The sequence below is a fragment of the Callithrix jacchus genome, chromosome 6, assembly GCF_049354715.1.
Source record: "Callithrix jacchus isolate 240 chromosome 6, calJac240_pri, whole genome shotgun sequence".
In the NCBI taxonomy this organism is placed as follows: Eukaryota; Metazoa; Chordata; class Mammalia; order Primates; family Cebidae; genus Callithrix; species Callithrix jacchus.
In genome coordinates, this window is record NC_133507.1 from 126007423 (window position 1) to 126024399 (window position 16977).

Genomic DNA, 16977 nt, shown 5'->3' on the forward strand with positions numbered 1-16977 from the left:
GCCTACAGACCACAGTTTGATCACAGGCATAGAGGAAACATTGGGAAGAGCGATTCTTTCCAGCCGAATTTTTGATGTGTCAAAAACTTTCCTACCATTCTGGTGCTTCTCTTTCTGGGCCTTTTGCTCACTTCCTGCAGACTTTTTTCTTTCCCAAGCCCAGAGGGTCTCTTTGCCCTCCTAACTGCTCATTCACTCCTTGTTTTGAGGAATTATGCAGACTAGTAACAATCACTGACACTGTTTATTGTACATCTATTTTAAGAGCACAGTGTCAGATGATGAATCATTGCACTAACATACACATCAGAAATGGATCTGCCTTTGGAAAGTAATAGTCTGTGCCAAAAAAGAAACTACATGTATGTATATATATGTTTATGCCCATGTATGTGAATGTATGTGAATATGTAATGAATTTCTCACAATCTCATGAGGGTGGAGGATATTGTTCCCATTTATGAGTGGTAGAGCTTGAATTTCAGCCCAGTCTTACTTAAAGCTCATACTTTTTCCACTAAGCATTTTGGGGAGTGTGCTGAATTATTCTCTTAATATGGGACATGCTGTGCTGTACATCAGCTCAGTTTGGAAGGAAACATCTGAGATGCAAAAAACATACAAGTCCCTTCTTCCTTTCTGGAAGTAAAGTCATTTAAAAGAAAGGATTCCTTTAAACGTATTTGATGATGATGTAAAAACTAGTAGAATTTTAGTTCATTTTGTAGAGCAAAAGTTTTACTTGGTGTGATGCAGGATAACCTTGGCAAGGGTAGAGAGGTGGTTACTACCACTAGGCATGTTTGCATCTTGACCAAGTTTATTCAACCTGACAAGTGAACTAGTTTCCCCACTCTCATAAAAGGGTTCCTTTTCTGAGCTTTGACTTCTTTTACAAATGACCGCAATGGGACTTGGCCAGGGGTACAGCCAGTTGTTAGAAGATCTGACTCCCCCTCTCCAGTCTGCCACTGACTTGCCTCAAGTCCGTGCTCATTTTTCACTGAGGCCTGGCCTGACCCCTTATTTAAAAATACAAACTCCCTGTACTACCCATCCTCCACATTCTACTCTATTTTGTCTCTTAAATCACTTATCACTTACTGATACATCATTAACTCACATATGTGTTTTGTTTGTTAATTATTTGTCTTCTCTCCTCACTAAAATTTAAGCTTTATTCCTTCCAAGGGCTGCATTTTTGTTCTCTTATTTTCTTCCCAGATGTCGCAAGAGCTCAACACATGTAGCAGACATGACTGCTTTTGACTTGTAGTCCAGGGTGCTCTGATTCTCCCATGCTGCCCTTGGCTATATCAAAAGATCTAGGTCTCAAGATTTGAGCTTTTACTCAGTATCAATAAATTGGCTTTCTCTGTTATACTGTGAGCCCCTCTCCCTACTTCCTTAGTCCTTTCTGTTTCTCATTGTCTTCATTTGTATGACAAATGCATCATGAATGTCATAGGTAGTTTTAGGTGCTGGGGATGTGTAAGTGAAGAAGATAAATGAAGTTTCTGAATCATGGCACTTATATTCCAGTTGGGGCAGACTAAGTCATAAGATTAACAAATAATTGAATAAAACAAGGATAACATATGATATTGATAATTTATGATACTGGCAGGGAATCAGCATTAGTTTGAGAGGTCAAGAAATGTTTCTCTGAGTAGGAGATGATTGAGCTCAGCTTTTCCTACTTCCTTCTCTGCATTTTCTCTGTTCATTTTAGTTATACCTGTGATCTATCTACAGCATTTTGGGAATGAAGTTGTTGGAGAAACACAGCTAACAGTAGCAGGCAGTATTATCCCCAGTCCTTTTGAAGATCAGTGGCAAATAACGCCTTACTCTTCCTATTACTGCCGCACTAAAAAGAAGTTTTATAAACAGCGTGAGTGGGGTCCAGGGGTTGGTGGGTGGTTGCATTAAAGTTGATAAGGTCTGTATGTTTATCTTATTAAAATTATTTTAGAAACACTGCCACCAGTACCTCTTCTGGAATAAATTAAAATTCTCCTTTCTGTGTCTTAATCTCTTCTGGGGTGCAGCCATAAAACTGTGTTCAACTAACGAGCCAAAGGCCATGTTGTTACCTGTAAAATGTTTTCAACCTTCCTCATTCATTCATACACACAAAGATACACAAATTGACAGACAGTATCTGTCGAAAGTATTCTTTGGAGTTTGCATACAAAGATGTCAACATTATAGCACCAAGAAAGTTTGGATTGGAGATATTAAATAAACTGTGAGTTGTACAAATTTGCATTTTCAGATTTATTCCTATAAAAATTCATTTTGTAGCAGAATGCTTTTTAGGACTTTATAATGGAAGAATTATTCTAAAAATTGATAGCTTGCTTTACTTTTTGTAAAGATGGCTGCTTCCACTTTTTAGCTGTCGTCTTTGAATTCCTCTGGACCACACAAGTTTCTAAAATCTTGGCATCCAGGGCTTTGGACTATAGAATTTCATTGGAAACAAATAATGGAAAACAGTATTTTTTAAAAAATCAGCTGTTTTCTTTAAAATCATTTTGAGTCATTGTTTTTCAATATTATTAAATTAGTAATGGTTTAGTGTTTTACATCTTTCATACTGAGAATTGTTTTTAAACAGATTAAATATATTTAATCTACTTAAATATATTTGCATCAATTATACATTAAATATATTTAAATATTTTATTAATTTCAGAATTTAACATTTAATTTTCCAGATATAATTTCAGTTTTGTGATTATAGTGCATATAAACCTGAAGATTTACATAAGGCATATACTTTCATGCATTTAAGAGTGAGCCTTCAACTCACTCTTGGATCTGTAGGAAAATGAAATTTCTATGTTCTTAAAAAGACAGTGTCTTGAGATGGTGTAGACAGTACATTTAGAAATAATTAAAATTTGTTCTTTGTTTTAAAAAAAGCTCTAGATATCTGGACCTTTTTTCCTGAAATAAATTTAGATTAATCCTAAAATGAAAAATGTACCTTTAAAGCCCCTTATATAAAGAAAACTGCTGAGATTTTGGTTACTTCACAAAGCTGAATGAAAACTGACATGGGGTAATTAACATTCCTTTAAATATTTAGCTGATATGTGAACTAGGAAGTGAAATATGTCTCAATACTTAACTATTTTTTTCTACTTGAAAAAGGGAATAAGTATTATTAAAACTTAGATTATGAGATAACATAGTAAAAATTCTGTGGGATTGTTGGTGCTTTTATATTGCAATTATTATGTTTAGAATTACACATCAGAAGAAAGCAACTATTAATACTTTTTTTATGGCTTAACCTTTATTAAGTCCTACTGGTTTATACATACTGGTTTATACTGGTTCCCTCTCTTTAAAATAAGAGCCCTATTCTTGGTGGTCTCTGAGCCAGTGAATTCCTTCCAGTCTTTGAACTTACGAATTTACTAGTCAAGGCTTGAAAATTCCAAGTATTTTCTGGGGGGAAGGGAATAGGGGGAAGTTTGGAGGAGAATTATTTTAGAGTGAGAAAACAGTGTATTCAAAAATAATGTTCTAATCAATATAAAGTTCTCAGGCCTTTTTTTTCTCTCTACCAAAGTATTTCTTTTATCATGGAGATGAAAGACCTTTTTCTCAAATTTGTTCATAAATTAATGAATTTTCAGGCTACATGGAAAAGCACTAGAATAACTGGTAGATTGGAGAATTCAAAACATGTTTTGCTTAATAGACTTTCTGATTGGGAATGCACAGTAATTGTGCAATCCTGCAGAACTGCTGAATCTATTATTCCTACCCTACAGCAGAGATTTCCTCTTTCAAAAGTTCAACGCCCTAAGGATCTTTGAGGTTCTAGGTGCTGTGGGACTGAGAATTGGAAGGGATCTTCAGGATCACAGATTTTCCACTTTTTATACTGTAGTGACCTTGAAATGTGGCTAGTTAACCTTTGCTTCACTCTTGACACATGTAGAGATCTCATGTTTTTACCATACATCCTGTTCTACTCTAAGATTATTCTTTTTGAAAGATTTTTCTTATGCTGAGTTTCAATCTACCTGTCTATTGTCTGCGTATCATTTCTGGAACAGCACAGAAAAAGCCAAATCCTTCTGAGTATGTGGAAGTATTTTAGTTTGATTGGAGATCACATATGGTCCGTTAACTTTTACAATTTAATCTGTGAGATTTCAGCCAAAGAAAAATGGGGATCTTCAGCAGAATTTGGATAGCATGGCTAATTTAACTTGTATGAGCAGTGAGCCTGTATCTCAGAGTGAGCACAAAATCAGTCTCTGCTGTTACCTCTATTGTCTCAGTTCTCACGTACTTATTTATGGCAGTGAGTCTAAGTATTTAAGATAAAACTTTCATAAAATATGGTCTCCAACATAATCCAGATACTTCCTCTGGTGCTTAACTGAAAAGACAATGAACACTCCAAGCCTAGATTAAAAACAAGTAGCATTGGCCTTTTTGAGAGGATGTATGTTCACTTCCAATGTGGTGTCTGCCTAGGGGATTTTTAGGAATAATTTTAATAATAAGCGATTTTTACCTTACCTGATAACTTTAAGAGCTCAGTCTCCTGTAAAATGTAGTTCTATCTTTGAAATAGCAAAGTGTGTTCCTTTTTGTCCTCCAATTGAGACAAATTAGTTCAGCTCACGCATCATAAGATATATTTCCTTCTCCTTTACCTTTGTGGCTACTGTCATATGGGTCATCTCCAGTTGGTTAATGATCGTTCCTTCAGATTTAACAAAATACTCTAAATGTAGTGGGACCACTTTGGCACAGAGTGAAGTGATTCCTAATTCTGTTCTCAGTACTTGTATTAAGATGGTAATAATACTATTTTTAGCAGACTCATCACTGTTGACTCATTAAAGAATGTGGTCAACTAAGCCTCTCCTGGACATCTTAGAAGAAGCTACATGTTCTGTTGATAGGATAACCTGGCCTTCCCATCTTCTGGGACTTCTACATTCCTTTTGTTTTAGGATTTGTTCTTATCCTTCAAAGGAAACTAGACTCTTACTCAGAACAGCTTTTTGGTGGTCTTCATTTGTTTAGCTGTAGAGATGGCATGTGCAAAAAGAACAATTAGGTATTTCAGTTTGAAAAAGTCACATCTTTGAAAGCAAAGATATTTTCATTTTTATGTAAACACCTTGGAAATATATCACATGTACAGGAAAGTACACAAGTAAGTGTATGTAGTGAGAACTCTCCTGCTCTGTGAACCCCTCATAGGACTTATAACTTGTCATGAAGGGAGAGTTCCCTGACTCCCTCACAGGACTTGCAACTTGTGATGAGGGGTGGCTTCTTTGCAGCTGAGCTCAAGCCCCTTGTGGGATGGGGAGCATGCTGGTGAGCAGAAGCATGAGCTGGGGCAAGTGCCTTTAAATGGTGGCAGGACTGAACCCAGTTCCAGCCTGTGGTAGTGTCCAGTGCTTGTCTGCAACCTCTGGAACCCCACAGGGTGTGTGTTACAACCAATACCCCTTTAGGTGTTGCCACCCACAGACAGCTAAGTGTTAACAAGCTCATTGGAGAGTCAGGGTGACATACCCTCTCCTCTTGGTACCTGGTACTTGTCTGGCTTCCAGGAAGAATCAGATCACACAGACTTGAAGGATGGTGAATGCAGAGGTTTTATTGACTGATGGAGATGGCTGTCAGTGGAAGAGTAGCTAGAAAGGGGATGGTCCAGGGAGAAAGTGACCTTTTCTTGAAGCCTGGCTGACTCTGGCTGGGCTCCTCTTAGAAGTTATGTGGTCAGATGTTAAGTCACATCTATTTGTGGTCTCTGATGCTCAGTTGCTTCTCGTCTTGACGTTCAGCTGCTTGTCTCACAGCCAGCTGAGGTCTGAGGTTTATATGAGCTCTGGATGGGGGGCTGGGTGCACCCAAATGTAACATTTGAGCAGGAAAACAGGGATAACTGTTCTCACTTAGGACTGCAGTTTCGAGAGTTGAGGGTGTGGCCTTTGCCAGGGGACTGCCCTCTTCTATCCAGTATTTCCCTACCTCCTGTCAATATCACTAACATACAGATCAAGAAATAGAACATTGCCCTAGAAGCCACTTCATGCCTCTTTTTCTCACTGCCCTTCCCCCTCACAGGAGTAACCAATCTCCTGACTTCTACATTGTGTACATTGTGAATTAATTATGCCTCTTTTGAGCTTGTTATTTATGTATATAATCATACAGTATGTATTTTTTTGTATCAGGCTCTTTTTATGCAATTCCATGTGAGATTTACTCATGTTGCTGCATAAACTTGGAGTTTGTTCATTCTTCTTGCTGCATAGTATTCCATTGCAACTAATAGAATCTATTCGTTATGAATTTGAGCTATTTCCAGATTTGGGGGTATTAAAAATCTTGCTATGAATATTCTGTGTGTCTTTTGGTTAGATATATACCTAGGTTTGGTTGGGAACAGTAAATTCAATTTCATTATTGCTTTGTATTAATCACATTTCCTATATTGTTCATTTTGGTAAGTTGTATTTTTTGAAAAAATCATTTATTTATAAAAACTGATAAATTTATAGATCCAAGGATTTTAGAATATTGTCTTCAATACCTGTAGGATCTATACTAGTTTTGCTTGCCTTTGTTCCTTCCTGATATTGGAAATTTGTTTTATTTTTCTTGATTGGTTCTGCTATATATTTACCAGTTTTGTCAAGCTTTCCATAGAGCCAATTTTTATTTCATTTTTTTATTTCATTGTCTGTTGCTGTTTACTTTCTTCACCATGTCTTCAGATTTGATTAGCTGTTCTTTTTCTAGATTTCTGATGAACTTTTTTTTTCTTGTTAATATGTGCATTAAACACCTAAGTGACACATTAGGCACTGATTTACCTGCATTTCACACACTTTTGTTATTTAAATTATTAAAAGTATTTTCTTATTGCCTTTATTTTTCACATATGGATTATTTGGAACGGTATTTCCTAACTTCCAAACAGCTGGGCATTTTCTAGATATCTTTCTGTGGTTGTTTTTACTGGAAATAGAGAACACAAATTCAAATTATTCCAGACTTTTGAAACTTGGTACACATTCCATGTACATTTATAAAGTATTTTCTAATCTTTTTGGTTAATCTGTGTATGTGTGTGTGCGTAAAACAAGTAATTAGGCTACATTTGTTACTTGTGTCAGTTAGATGATTTATATCTTTCTCATTTTTTTTGTTTTTTATCAAGTCTCCCAATTCGTGTTCTTAAAATATTTTTTAAAGATCTATTCATTTTGACAGTGCATTTTATTGAAGTTATATTATTGGGTACATATACATTTAGCATTGTTATCTTTTGGTAAGATTGATCCTTTTTTCATGATTGAGTATCCCACTTTATTTTTATTAATATTTCTTTCTTTGAAGTCTCTTTTATCTGACACTAGGATTAGTATGACTATACCAACTTTCTTTTAATAGGATCATAGATTTTTAGATCTGGAAGGGAATATATTTATGGACTAATTCTCCCTCATTTTATATATAATTAAAAGTTTATAGTTCTGTTGAACTTGCCTGGAGTTACTTTCAACCCAGCATAAAAACTCCAAGTCCCATTCTAGTTCTACTGAATTCTTTGGAAACATACTGTAGCTAATTCAAACAGCCTCAGCCCATGTTCTTCTCCTAGGCTTTTCTCCTGAAGTTTATACTTGAACTATTTTAGAAAGGTGAAGGTGTGTTCTGAAGCCACTTAGGGCTGGTTCATAATAAACTCTATAGTCATTACTGCCTTTTCAGGCTTGATTCTTTCCTTTTAGGTGTCAAAGCCCTCTCTGCTGGACTTTGCTTGGGCATCTTTCCAAAACTCTAGTTTTTCCCTATACTGCTGTGTGGCTGGCTACCCAGAGGCTCCTGTTATCTGTCTGCCCCAAACAGTCTACAGACATAATCTGTCACCTTCTCCTTCCTGGGTGCATTGTGGGACGTCTGACATCCTCTCTAGTCTTAGCAGTAAGATCTTTTTCCACTGTTTCCCAAACTCCTAAATCTATGATTATGGAGATTATGTTTTGAAGTTTTCCCCGGTTAATTTCTCATTTGTGAAGCATGGGACAGACCAACTTAAGCAAAGAATTTGGGGCCTTCCATTGTCACTTCCTGTGTCTCTACACTTTGACCTCTATGTGATGCATCACGGAAAAGGCCATCGAGTCTCCAGCCTCACTAATGATGCACCTGAGGCCCAGAATAATGGCAACAGGCCTGCATGTGTATGCTTATGCAGGGATAGAAATGGACCTGATTCCCTGCCTGATTGCTTGGTAATTTTGTTTTGTATTAAGTTATTTAATAACAAAATATTTTCTGTTTAAAAACTACCACCTTGGCTTTGCTTTTGTACTAATTCAGTGTCTGACCTGGGGAAAGTTAATTCACCTACCTTGGTCTTCTCATGAAATAGATTAGCTGTTTTATGAGGCTTTTGAGGACAAATATGTTAATCATATAAAACACATAGTACCTATAGTACCTGACCTATAGGTGAAGTCTCATTTCTTGAAGATGTGCCACCAAATTCGTGTGAAGTTAAATTCTATAAAGAAAATTCTGTTTTGCTGTTACCTTCCATTTAACCATTGCTGTTGTGTTCCAGTGGGTAAGATTATTCTAGTAAAAACATTAAGCCACCTGGAAACGAGTTGCATGGTTGAGCACTGTAATTAATGTAGCCATTCTCCAAATACTGGCTTTTCCTTTGTAGTGCTCTCCTCACTTTGGGATCCTGCTGTCATTGCAGGCTGTTTTTTCCTTTCTTGTACCACAGGCATCTTGCTTGGGACCCTCCAAGTTTTCTCTTTCTTGTGATAACTGGCATAATCCCAGTTCTTGGTAGTCACAGCATGATAGTGTCTGGGTTGCCAGTCTACTCCTTTAAGTATTACAGATAAAAAAAACAATTTTTTTATTGTACTTTAGGTTCTGGGGTACATGTGCAGATCATGCAGGGTTGTTATATATGTGCTTACATGGCAAGGTGGTTTGCTGCCTCCATCCCCCCGTCACCTATATCTTGCATTTCTCCCCATGTTATCCCTTCCCAACCTCCCTACTCACCGCTGTCCCTCCCCTAGCCCCACCGAAACAGACCCCCGTGTGTAATGCTCCCCTCCCTGTGTCCATGTGTTCTTATTGTTCAACAGCCGCCTATGAGTAAGATCATGAGGTGTTTGATTTTCTGTTCTTGTGTCATTTTGCTGAGAATGATGGTTTCCAGATTTATCCATGTCCCTACAAAGGACACGAACTCATTACTTTTTATGGCTTCATAGTATTCCATGGTGTATATGTGCCAAAACCATTGTACTTCAAACATGGTTAATGTCTAAGGCATAAGGTAAAATTTCATGTCATCTACCCACAGTAAAGATCTTACTATTAGTATTGCTGTTAGTATTAATGCCTATTTGAAATAATTTTTACATTTGATCATTAAAAATGCTTTATAACTGTCTTCTTCCTATAATGCATGTGTTTTTGTTTTGCTTTCCTTTTGCAATTCATTCTCAAAAAATAGTTTCAGTTTAAAAGTTTCAGTAGCATTTAGATTAACTATTATGTTAAAAACAGATACGATAATGTCAGAAGTAGAGAAAACTATTATTTTTCAATACCTTAATGATCCTAGGAATATGAGTAATAAGACATTACACAAAATGAAAACATATATTAGAGATATTTTCAAAATAATTTAAAAGTTATGTGTACACAGATATTTGTGCAATATAAAGGTAAGTTAAATGTCATAATCAAAAAAACAGTAAACTTTTGCCAGTGATGGTATGAACCAGATCATGTATGTGAACACTTTTTCTTTTTTCTTTTTTTTTTTTTTTTTGAGACGGAGTTTCGCTCTTGTTACCCAGGCTGGAGTGCAATGGCGCGACCTCGGCTCACCGCAACCTCCGCCTCCTGGGTTCAGGCAATTCTCCTGCCTCAGCCTCTCCAGTAGCTGGGATTACAGAGTGGCATCTCGAGTGGCATGCGCCACCATGCCCAGCTAATTTCTTGTATTTTTAGTAGAGACGGGGTTTCACCATGTTGACCAGGATGGTCTTGATCTGTTGACCTCGTGATCCACCCGCCTCGGCCTCCCAAAGTGCTGGGATTACAGGCGTGAGCCACCGCGCCCGGCCGTGAACACTTTTTCATATCTGATAAGTTTTATTCCTAATGGCAGTAAAACCAAGTAAATGAAATGCAAAATGTTAACTGCAATATAATGGTTGAAATTTTTACATGGATAAAGGAGTCAGGATAAATGTATGGTCTTATGGCTGTAGGTTGCGTATGTACATTTTTAAGTGATCGATAGTATTATGGCCAAAATACCATGGGGACAAAATCACAGTTGGTATGAACTATGGTTTGTTGACTTCCCCCCGCCCCAGATGTGTAAAATATTAACCCTGAGACTGATTTCCTATGGCTTGTCTGTTTTTGTTCAGGGTTAGGTGTAGGTATGTGTCCATCATTAGCACACTCTTTTCTTCTTTGGACTGTATAAAATGGCAATATCAATGTGGAACAGGGAGTTCAAATTGCAATCTTTTCATATTCTGACACCATGTTTTCCACTTAAAATTTTTTGGTCAAATATATAATTCCAAAATCTATCAAGATACTTTTTTACCTGATTTAGTTCTGAAGTCTTTTGAATCAAATTAGAGAACCATGTCTTAGTTGCAACTCCTGTGTCTTGTTTTCCACAATGTCTGGGGTCCCAGGAGTGTGCATGAGGGAGGAGCAGATGTGACGTCACAACCCCATCTTGCTGCCGTTTGTTTGTTTGATGATTCCCTTTGCCACTGATCAAATCCTATCTCTTGCTATTTTTTGAGTTAATGCCATTTTAAATTAGGACTCCGTGGGTTTCTTCTTTCTGTGTTTCTATCTCTAGGCAGGAAGAAAGGTATACTTTAACTTAATGCCGTTGTAAAGGATAATTGTTTATCTCTGTCTTAGGTGATCTGCTTTTACAAACTGAACATGAGAAAAAAGCAGATAACTAATAGATGCCTGCTTTAAGTACAAATACAATATAAAGAAAACTTTGCATTACTTTTTATAAACGTGGTTAAAATCATGTTAAAATCAACAGATTTCATCTACAGAGCGGTAATATCTCATAAAAACAACTCAATGGAAGTTTATGTAAATTAATTAAATTGAACTCTTTTTGTAAGCAGCCTGTTTTTTTACAAGGAAAACCTAGTACTCTATATTTCAGTCAGAAGTCTTGGGTGGATTTGGAGAAATGTGTTGCTTGTGGCATGGCCATAACAAAAAAGATTTAATTCCCAAATATTGCTGGGGGACAGCGCTCTAGTCCAGTGGCCGTTACATAGTTTTCTGTATGCTAGGATCCTACCTTTTTGAAATCTGGCCTATTATACTTGGGTCATCTTTAACAGCACAATTACTTTGGGTTGGCAAAGATCCCTGGTTAAAGAATCTGAATAATGAGAGTTCTGTGCTTTTCTTACCTGATTATATTCCCACTGCTCATATCTTTGAGATCTCAATCTGTGCCACAGAGTCAGGCATTTAAAGTTTCCTAGTAAATCGTTAGGTGTTTGTACCTATAAACTCAGTATTAGAAGTAAACAAAACTCCTTTTATTTTACTTAGAATTAAATACTCAATGGAAAATTTAATTTTGAAATGCCCAAAGCCTAACTAAGGAGAATTCCTTTAGATTTTTTTAAAGCCTATCACTTTACCAAGTTGCATTACTGGAAAGCTATGTACTTGGGTCACATTTTAGTAGCTCTCCAAATAGATACCTTAAAAAATTATTATTTAATAGTGTGCCGTTACCTTTTATCAGGGGTCAGCTAAAGAGAAGACTGTATGACAACCATTTCTATTAGCTTTTATGAAATTGAAATTGAATTCCGTGGGTTACATTAGTTATTATCCTTAATAAAGATTTGTATGGTAAAGGCTTAGAGCTTTATCCTAGAAGAATTTCCATCTTTCTTTTTAACAAACTGGTATCTGTTCCTTTATCAGATACCAAGTGTGTTATAGCTCAAAAGTTTCCCACTTTGAGGGGCTTTCTAAGACTCACAAACCAAATTGATTATAGCTTGGATATTTTGGTAAAACCTTACTAATGGTTTTCTTCACTTCCTTCATTGGTTTGTGCTCTTGTCCCACTGCTGTAATAGTTCACTTTCATAGCTCTCCTGGAAATAGGCAGTACATAAGTAACTGAATAAGCTAGATTATTCAATTCTAAATTCTAGATTCAGAGAAAGCAGATTTTAAAAGTAAGCATATTTAAAAAAGCAATAGTTGAAAATCTCTTAAATTACTACCCCAACTTGTGAATTCCCAGTTTGACTCTGAACACAGTTTGAATTGCTGCCATGCTGCAGGAAATGGCAAGCAAGGCTGGAGTTCATGTTCTGTACATCATTGTATATCTCAGAGTGAGGTTGCATGCTGAACATGGAGATTTAAAAAGGTGAAGAGGTTGGTGGTTACCCATTCCATTTATATATTTTGTAGTGATAGCAATTATCGTCACTGATTCTGCCTTTGGGGTTTTTTTTCCTATGGCTTTGGAATCTGTTTGAACTTTTCTCCTAGTTTCAGAAAGTATCACCAAGAAGATCTTTCTTTTCCAGACTATTATTGGAATTACCTGAGTTGTAGGTTATAAAAATTCCCTGAATATGTTTTTCAAGCAGTTGATTTTTGCATTGCAGTTTACCTTCCAGGAAAATTGATGAAATATGTATACTGTGATTCTCAGATTTAATTTAAACAGAATAAAAATGCCAAATATTTTTCCAAATTAATAACATTTGTTTTTGGTGTTTAAAAAATTTGTTACTAGAGGATATTCTTAACAAGTCAATTTATGTCTCTTAAAATTAGCATGTATTTAACTTTTTAACATAGAATGGGTCATGAAACTTGTTGTTTGTTCTACCATAGGGTCCTGGTTACTGGGTGAAGATTCATCACTTAGAATATACAGATGGAGGAATCCTGGATCCAGATGATGTCTTGGCAGATGTTGTTGAAGATAAAGACAAGGTAGATAACTCTAAAAATGTGCCTCTTTGTTTTCATCTACAGAGCTGCTTGTTTTCACGAGACTGAAATCCTTAACAAACTCATGTGTCAATTATTATTAAAAGATACCGTCTGTTCAGGTTTCACCTGGACACCCCATAAATCAAAGTTCTTCATCAGATGTTTGGAAAAACTTCGTTAAGGGTTGGGAATCTGTATGTGTTAGCCTAATTAGCAGACACTTCATTCCCAAGAGCTCCTGATATGTCTTAATAAATTAGTGTCATACATAAGGCTGTTGGAGTTATCATTGTCGTTGCTGGCTCTGTAGTTTATTCCTGGCCCTTGCTAAATATTCAACTAAATGTCTGAGGTGTGAATGTGTTTGAATGTAGAGAATACAGTGGGGCAGAAAGTTTTATGAAGAATCACAGTGAAGATTTTTCTTAAAGTAGCTGGCAAGCAACTATCTTGAGAGATAGTCTTATTTTCATCGCTACAGTAAAATACACTAAATTGAATAATCCAAAAAGTTTTATCATGTTCTGCCACCTATTTGGGAATAATCCAGTGGCAAATATGTTGTTTTAATGAGATTTTTCTTCTGAAAAGAAGAAAGTGTACCGTTTCACTGAAGTACACAGGATTATTGCTGTTGAGACACATTTAATACTACATGTTGAGCTCCTGTCATCAATGGCTAATGTGTTTTCCAAAACTGAACTTCAACTCTTGTCAGAGAGTTCTTGCTTTCAAAGTTTCTTTTATCGTTTATCTTCAGTGCTGTTTGTATTAGGCTAATTTATATTTGTAAACATGTTTGTCTGTATTTTCCCTGTAATCTTGGGTGTGTGTGTGTTTTACCTAACTGGACTGGAATATAAATAATTCATTTATTAAACTCAGGTAAAATTTATATTTTTCTTTTTCCATAATATCTTTCAGACTGTTCACACTTACATTAATCTTTGCAGACATTTTATACATTTACTCTTCATATTTTATTTTGTAATTCAAACCTGTTTTGCTTTATGTTGTTATTAGTGATTTTATAGTCTATTTAGGGAGATAACTAACTAGGTTTTATAGTCTACTGAGGGAAATAACTAGATAGCTAGATAAACCTAGTTATCTCCCTAAGTAGTGTCTAAGCTCCTAGTGGACATGGACTGGGAGATTTTTATTTTGTATGTTTCTTTATGTTAATAGTATCTGGTATAACATCTTACACAAACTTGATTCTCAAAGAATACTGAATTAATGAGTGCAAAAGAAAATTTGACTTTCTGTACTTGATTCTTGTATATAATTTTGATATTTACTTCCTGATTACTTAGTTGGTTTCAGGGTGAATAAAAGGATAAATAATGTAGTATTAACCTTCAGAACCCTGAAGAAGGATTTTTACTTCTTCCCCTCACACCCCCCACCCATTTCACTTTCTGCTTCTTCACTAGGGATCATCTTTTTTCTTTGAAATAATCTAGATATTTGAATTGTTGAGTAATGTAGAAGGCAGTTCCTGTCTTAAATTTCACTGGTGTCCAAAGCATTAAAATGAAAGGCCAAAAATGGCAAGTTTAGGAAGGGCCAGAAGAAAATGTCTCACCTTGACTTCATCTAGTACCTCATTACAGGAAGGATGAGTCCTTGAACAGTGCCTAGGGAAATAATTTGTCCTTTAGAGCTCTTACATTTGAAACATTCTTTAAAACTATCTCAGCAATGAAGTTTATAACCATAATCTACTTACTAGACACAGAAACAGCTTTATCATATGTCATCTCTGTTTTAATGGGGCTCTACTACCATTACTAAATAAGGTAAAGTGAGATAATCAGTTACAATCCTAGCCAAGGATTAGTACTGCTTGGGCTCAGCTTTAACCATTCTCTTAATGTACTTCAGTATTTCCATATGATGCATAATTGGTATTGTTCTGCAGAGTTTATGAGGATTTATACTTTTGGTTTGCCAGAAAAAATTGTGCAGCCATTTCTTCCTTTTAAAAAAATATAAGTGAAAGAAATAATTACATATTTTTCTGACATTCACTTGGTAATCTTAAAATTTCCTTATAGCCCATATGTCTAGTGTGGAAAGGAAGCCCTGCCAAACTTTATTCTACCATACTTTTTGTCAGTTTAGATTAAGAAGTAACTATAAATGATGCTTTGTGGATGTTTAGTGACATATCGGTCTCCTTTGAGACAATATTGAGATTAGACAAAAATAACAGTTCACCTGTTTGCAAATTGGCTACCTAATAATCTTTGGCATTTAAAATATGGATAGAAAGTTCAAAGAGGCATGGATCGATGCACATAATCATTGTAATAAAGCCAAAATACCTCACCTCCTAGGAAAGACTCTCATTTCAGGTGAGAAATTGCATTGAGGAACTGTTGGTCTCCAGTTACAAAGGATCAGGTGGAAAAAACAAACTTAGAAAGCAGGGAAGGCTGGGCCATTTAGTGTATGGAAACAGCATCCCATATACTTCAGTAAAGGTAGAAACTAGAGGTTAAATGCCATTCTACTTAAAATTAGAGAAGGATCTAGCAAAGTTCAGCCAGTGTTCTTAAGAAATGACTTTTAAAACTTGTGCCTAAATTGATTTGTCTTTGGGCTTACCTCTATCATAGTGCTTGGTACATACATGGTGTCTCTAGGAGCTTTGGTTCCATTTGTTTTTTTATACTTACTTTTCCAGCAAAGCTTCCATGAGGACCAAGTCTTTACTCTTTCTATACTATGTCAAAGTATTATTGGAACAACTTTGGATGTCCAAAGTTATTATTGGAACAAATTTAGAATGTTGCGTGTTACGATAACCGTTTGTATAAAATTTTGTGCTAAAACGTAATAATTACCTGGCTGTGACAGTTATTCTCAAGATTCTTCAGTTTGTCTATCATTCTGATGATTCAAGTTCTTTGAGATAAATATCTAAGAATTGTAACTTTACGTTAATGTCTCTTCTCTGATTGCTAAAGGCTACCAACTTAGTTTACCCAAAGTAACAACCTAATCATTGAGTACTGACAATGGCCCGGAATGTCTTTGGCCCTTATGCATTCTATTTTATTTTAAAGCAATCCTGAAGACAAGAGCTAGTGTTATCCCTATTTTTAATTTCCAAAAAAAATTAAAGAAATTTTAAGTAACTTGCCCAAGATCACACAGGTGGTAAATAGCACAATCAGATTCTGGAACCTAGAATTTAAATTTCCATAATCTTACTTCTTTTCTTCTCTGATGTGTCAAGCAGTTTGGTGTTGGTTTCTATAATTTCTATTATGAAAATTCATCAGTTATAGATTAACATGAATTTTGCTTTTACATAGTCCTCACTATTGCTAAGAAAAGGTTGATAACAGACAAAACTGTTACGTGTAACAAAACAATTGAGTAAAAAATTAATTATAAATAATTCAGAATTAATATACTGTACATATTTAGTATACTTCAACCCTGTTTGCCTATTGCATGCATTTAGTTTATTATAAGTCTTGTCAACTGCACCTCTGTTGCTTTCTCTTGCATCATCTTTTTGCTAGGACCCAGATTACTCAGTTCAAATACAGTTTAATTTCAGCTGGACTCTGCAGACTGCACTTGAAGTCTAACCACCATATGCAGTTACAAAGAAAAACAAATTTGTATTCCAATAACTACTTTCTTGAACCAAGTATAGACTGTGCTGTTTTCAGTAGGCAGAATAATGGCTCCAAAAGATGTCTATGCTCTAATCTCTACAACCTGTGAATATGAATGTTACATGGCATGGGGGCTTTGCAGATGTGATTAAGAATATTAAAACTGAGAGATTATTCTGGATTATTTGGATGGACCCAGTGTAGCTACAAGTATCCTTATAAATGAATGAAGAACAAAGGAGAGCCAGTATGACAG

At 35.7% G+C, this 16977-nt stretch overlaps 1 protein-coding gene across 4 annotated transcripts in view; it reads left to right on the forward strand.

Moving 5' to 3' along the window:
• Positions 1-16977, forward strand: part of PARD3B (par-3 family cell polarity regulator beta) — a 1139106-nt gene that overhangs the window by 134807 nt on the left and 987322 nt on the right. For all 4 annotated transcript variants that reach the window (XM_002749672.6, XM_035305418.3, XM_008999274.5 and 1 more), the window contains exon 2: positions 12982-13083. In XM_002749672.6, the coding sequence (XP_002749718.3) occupies positions 12982-13083 (102 nt within the window). The remainder of the gene's footprint in view (positions 1-12981; positions 13084-16977) is intronic.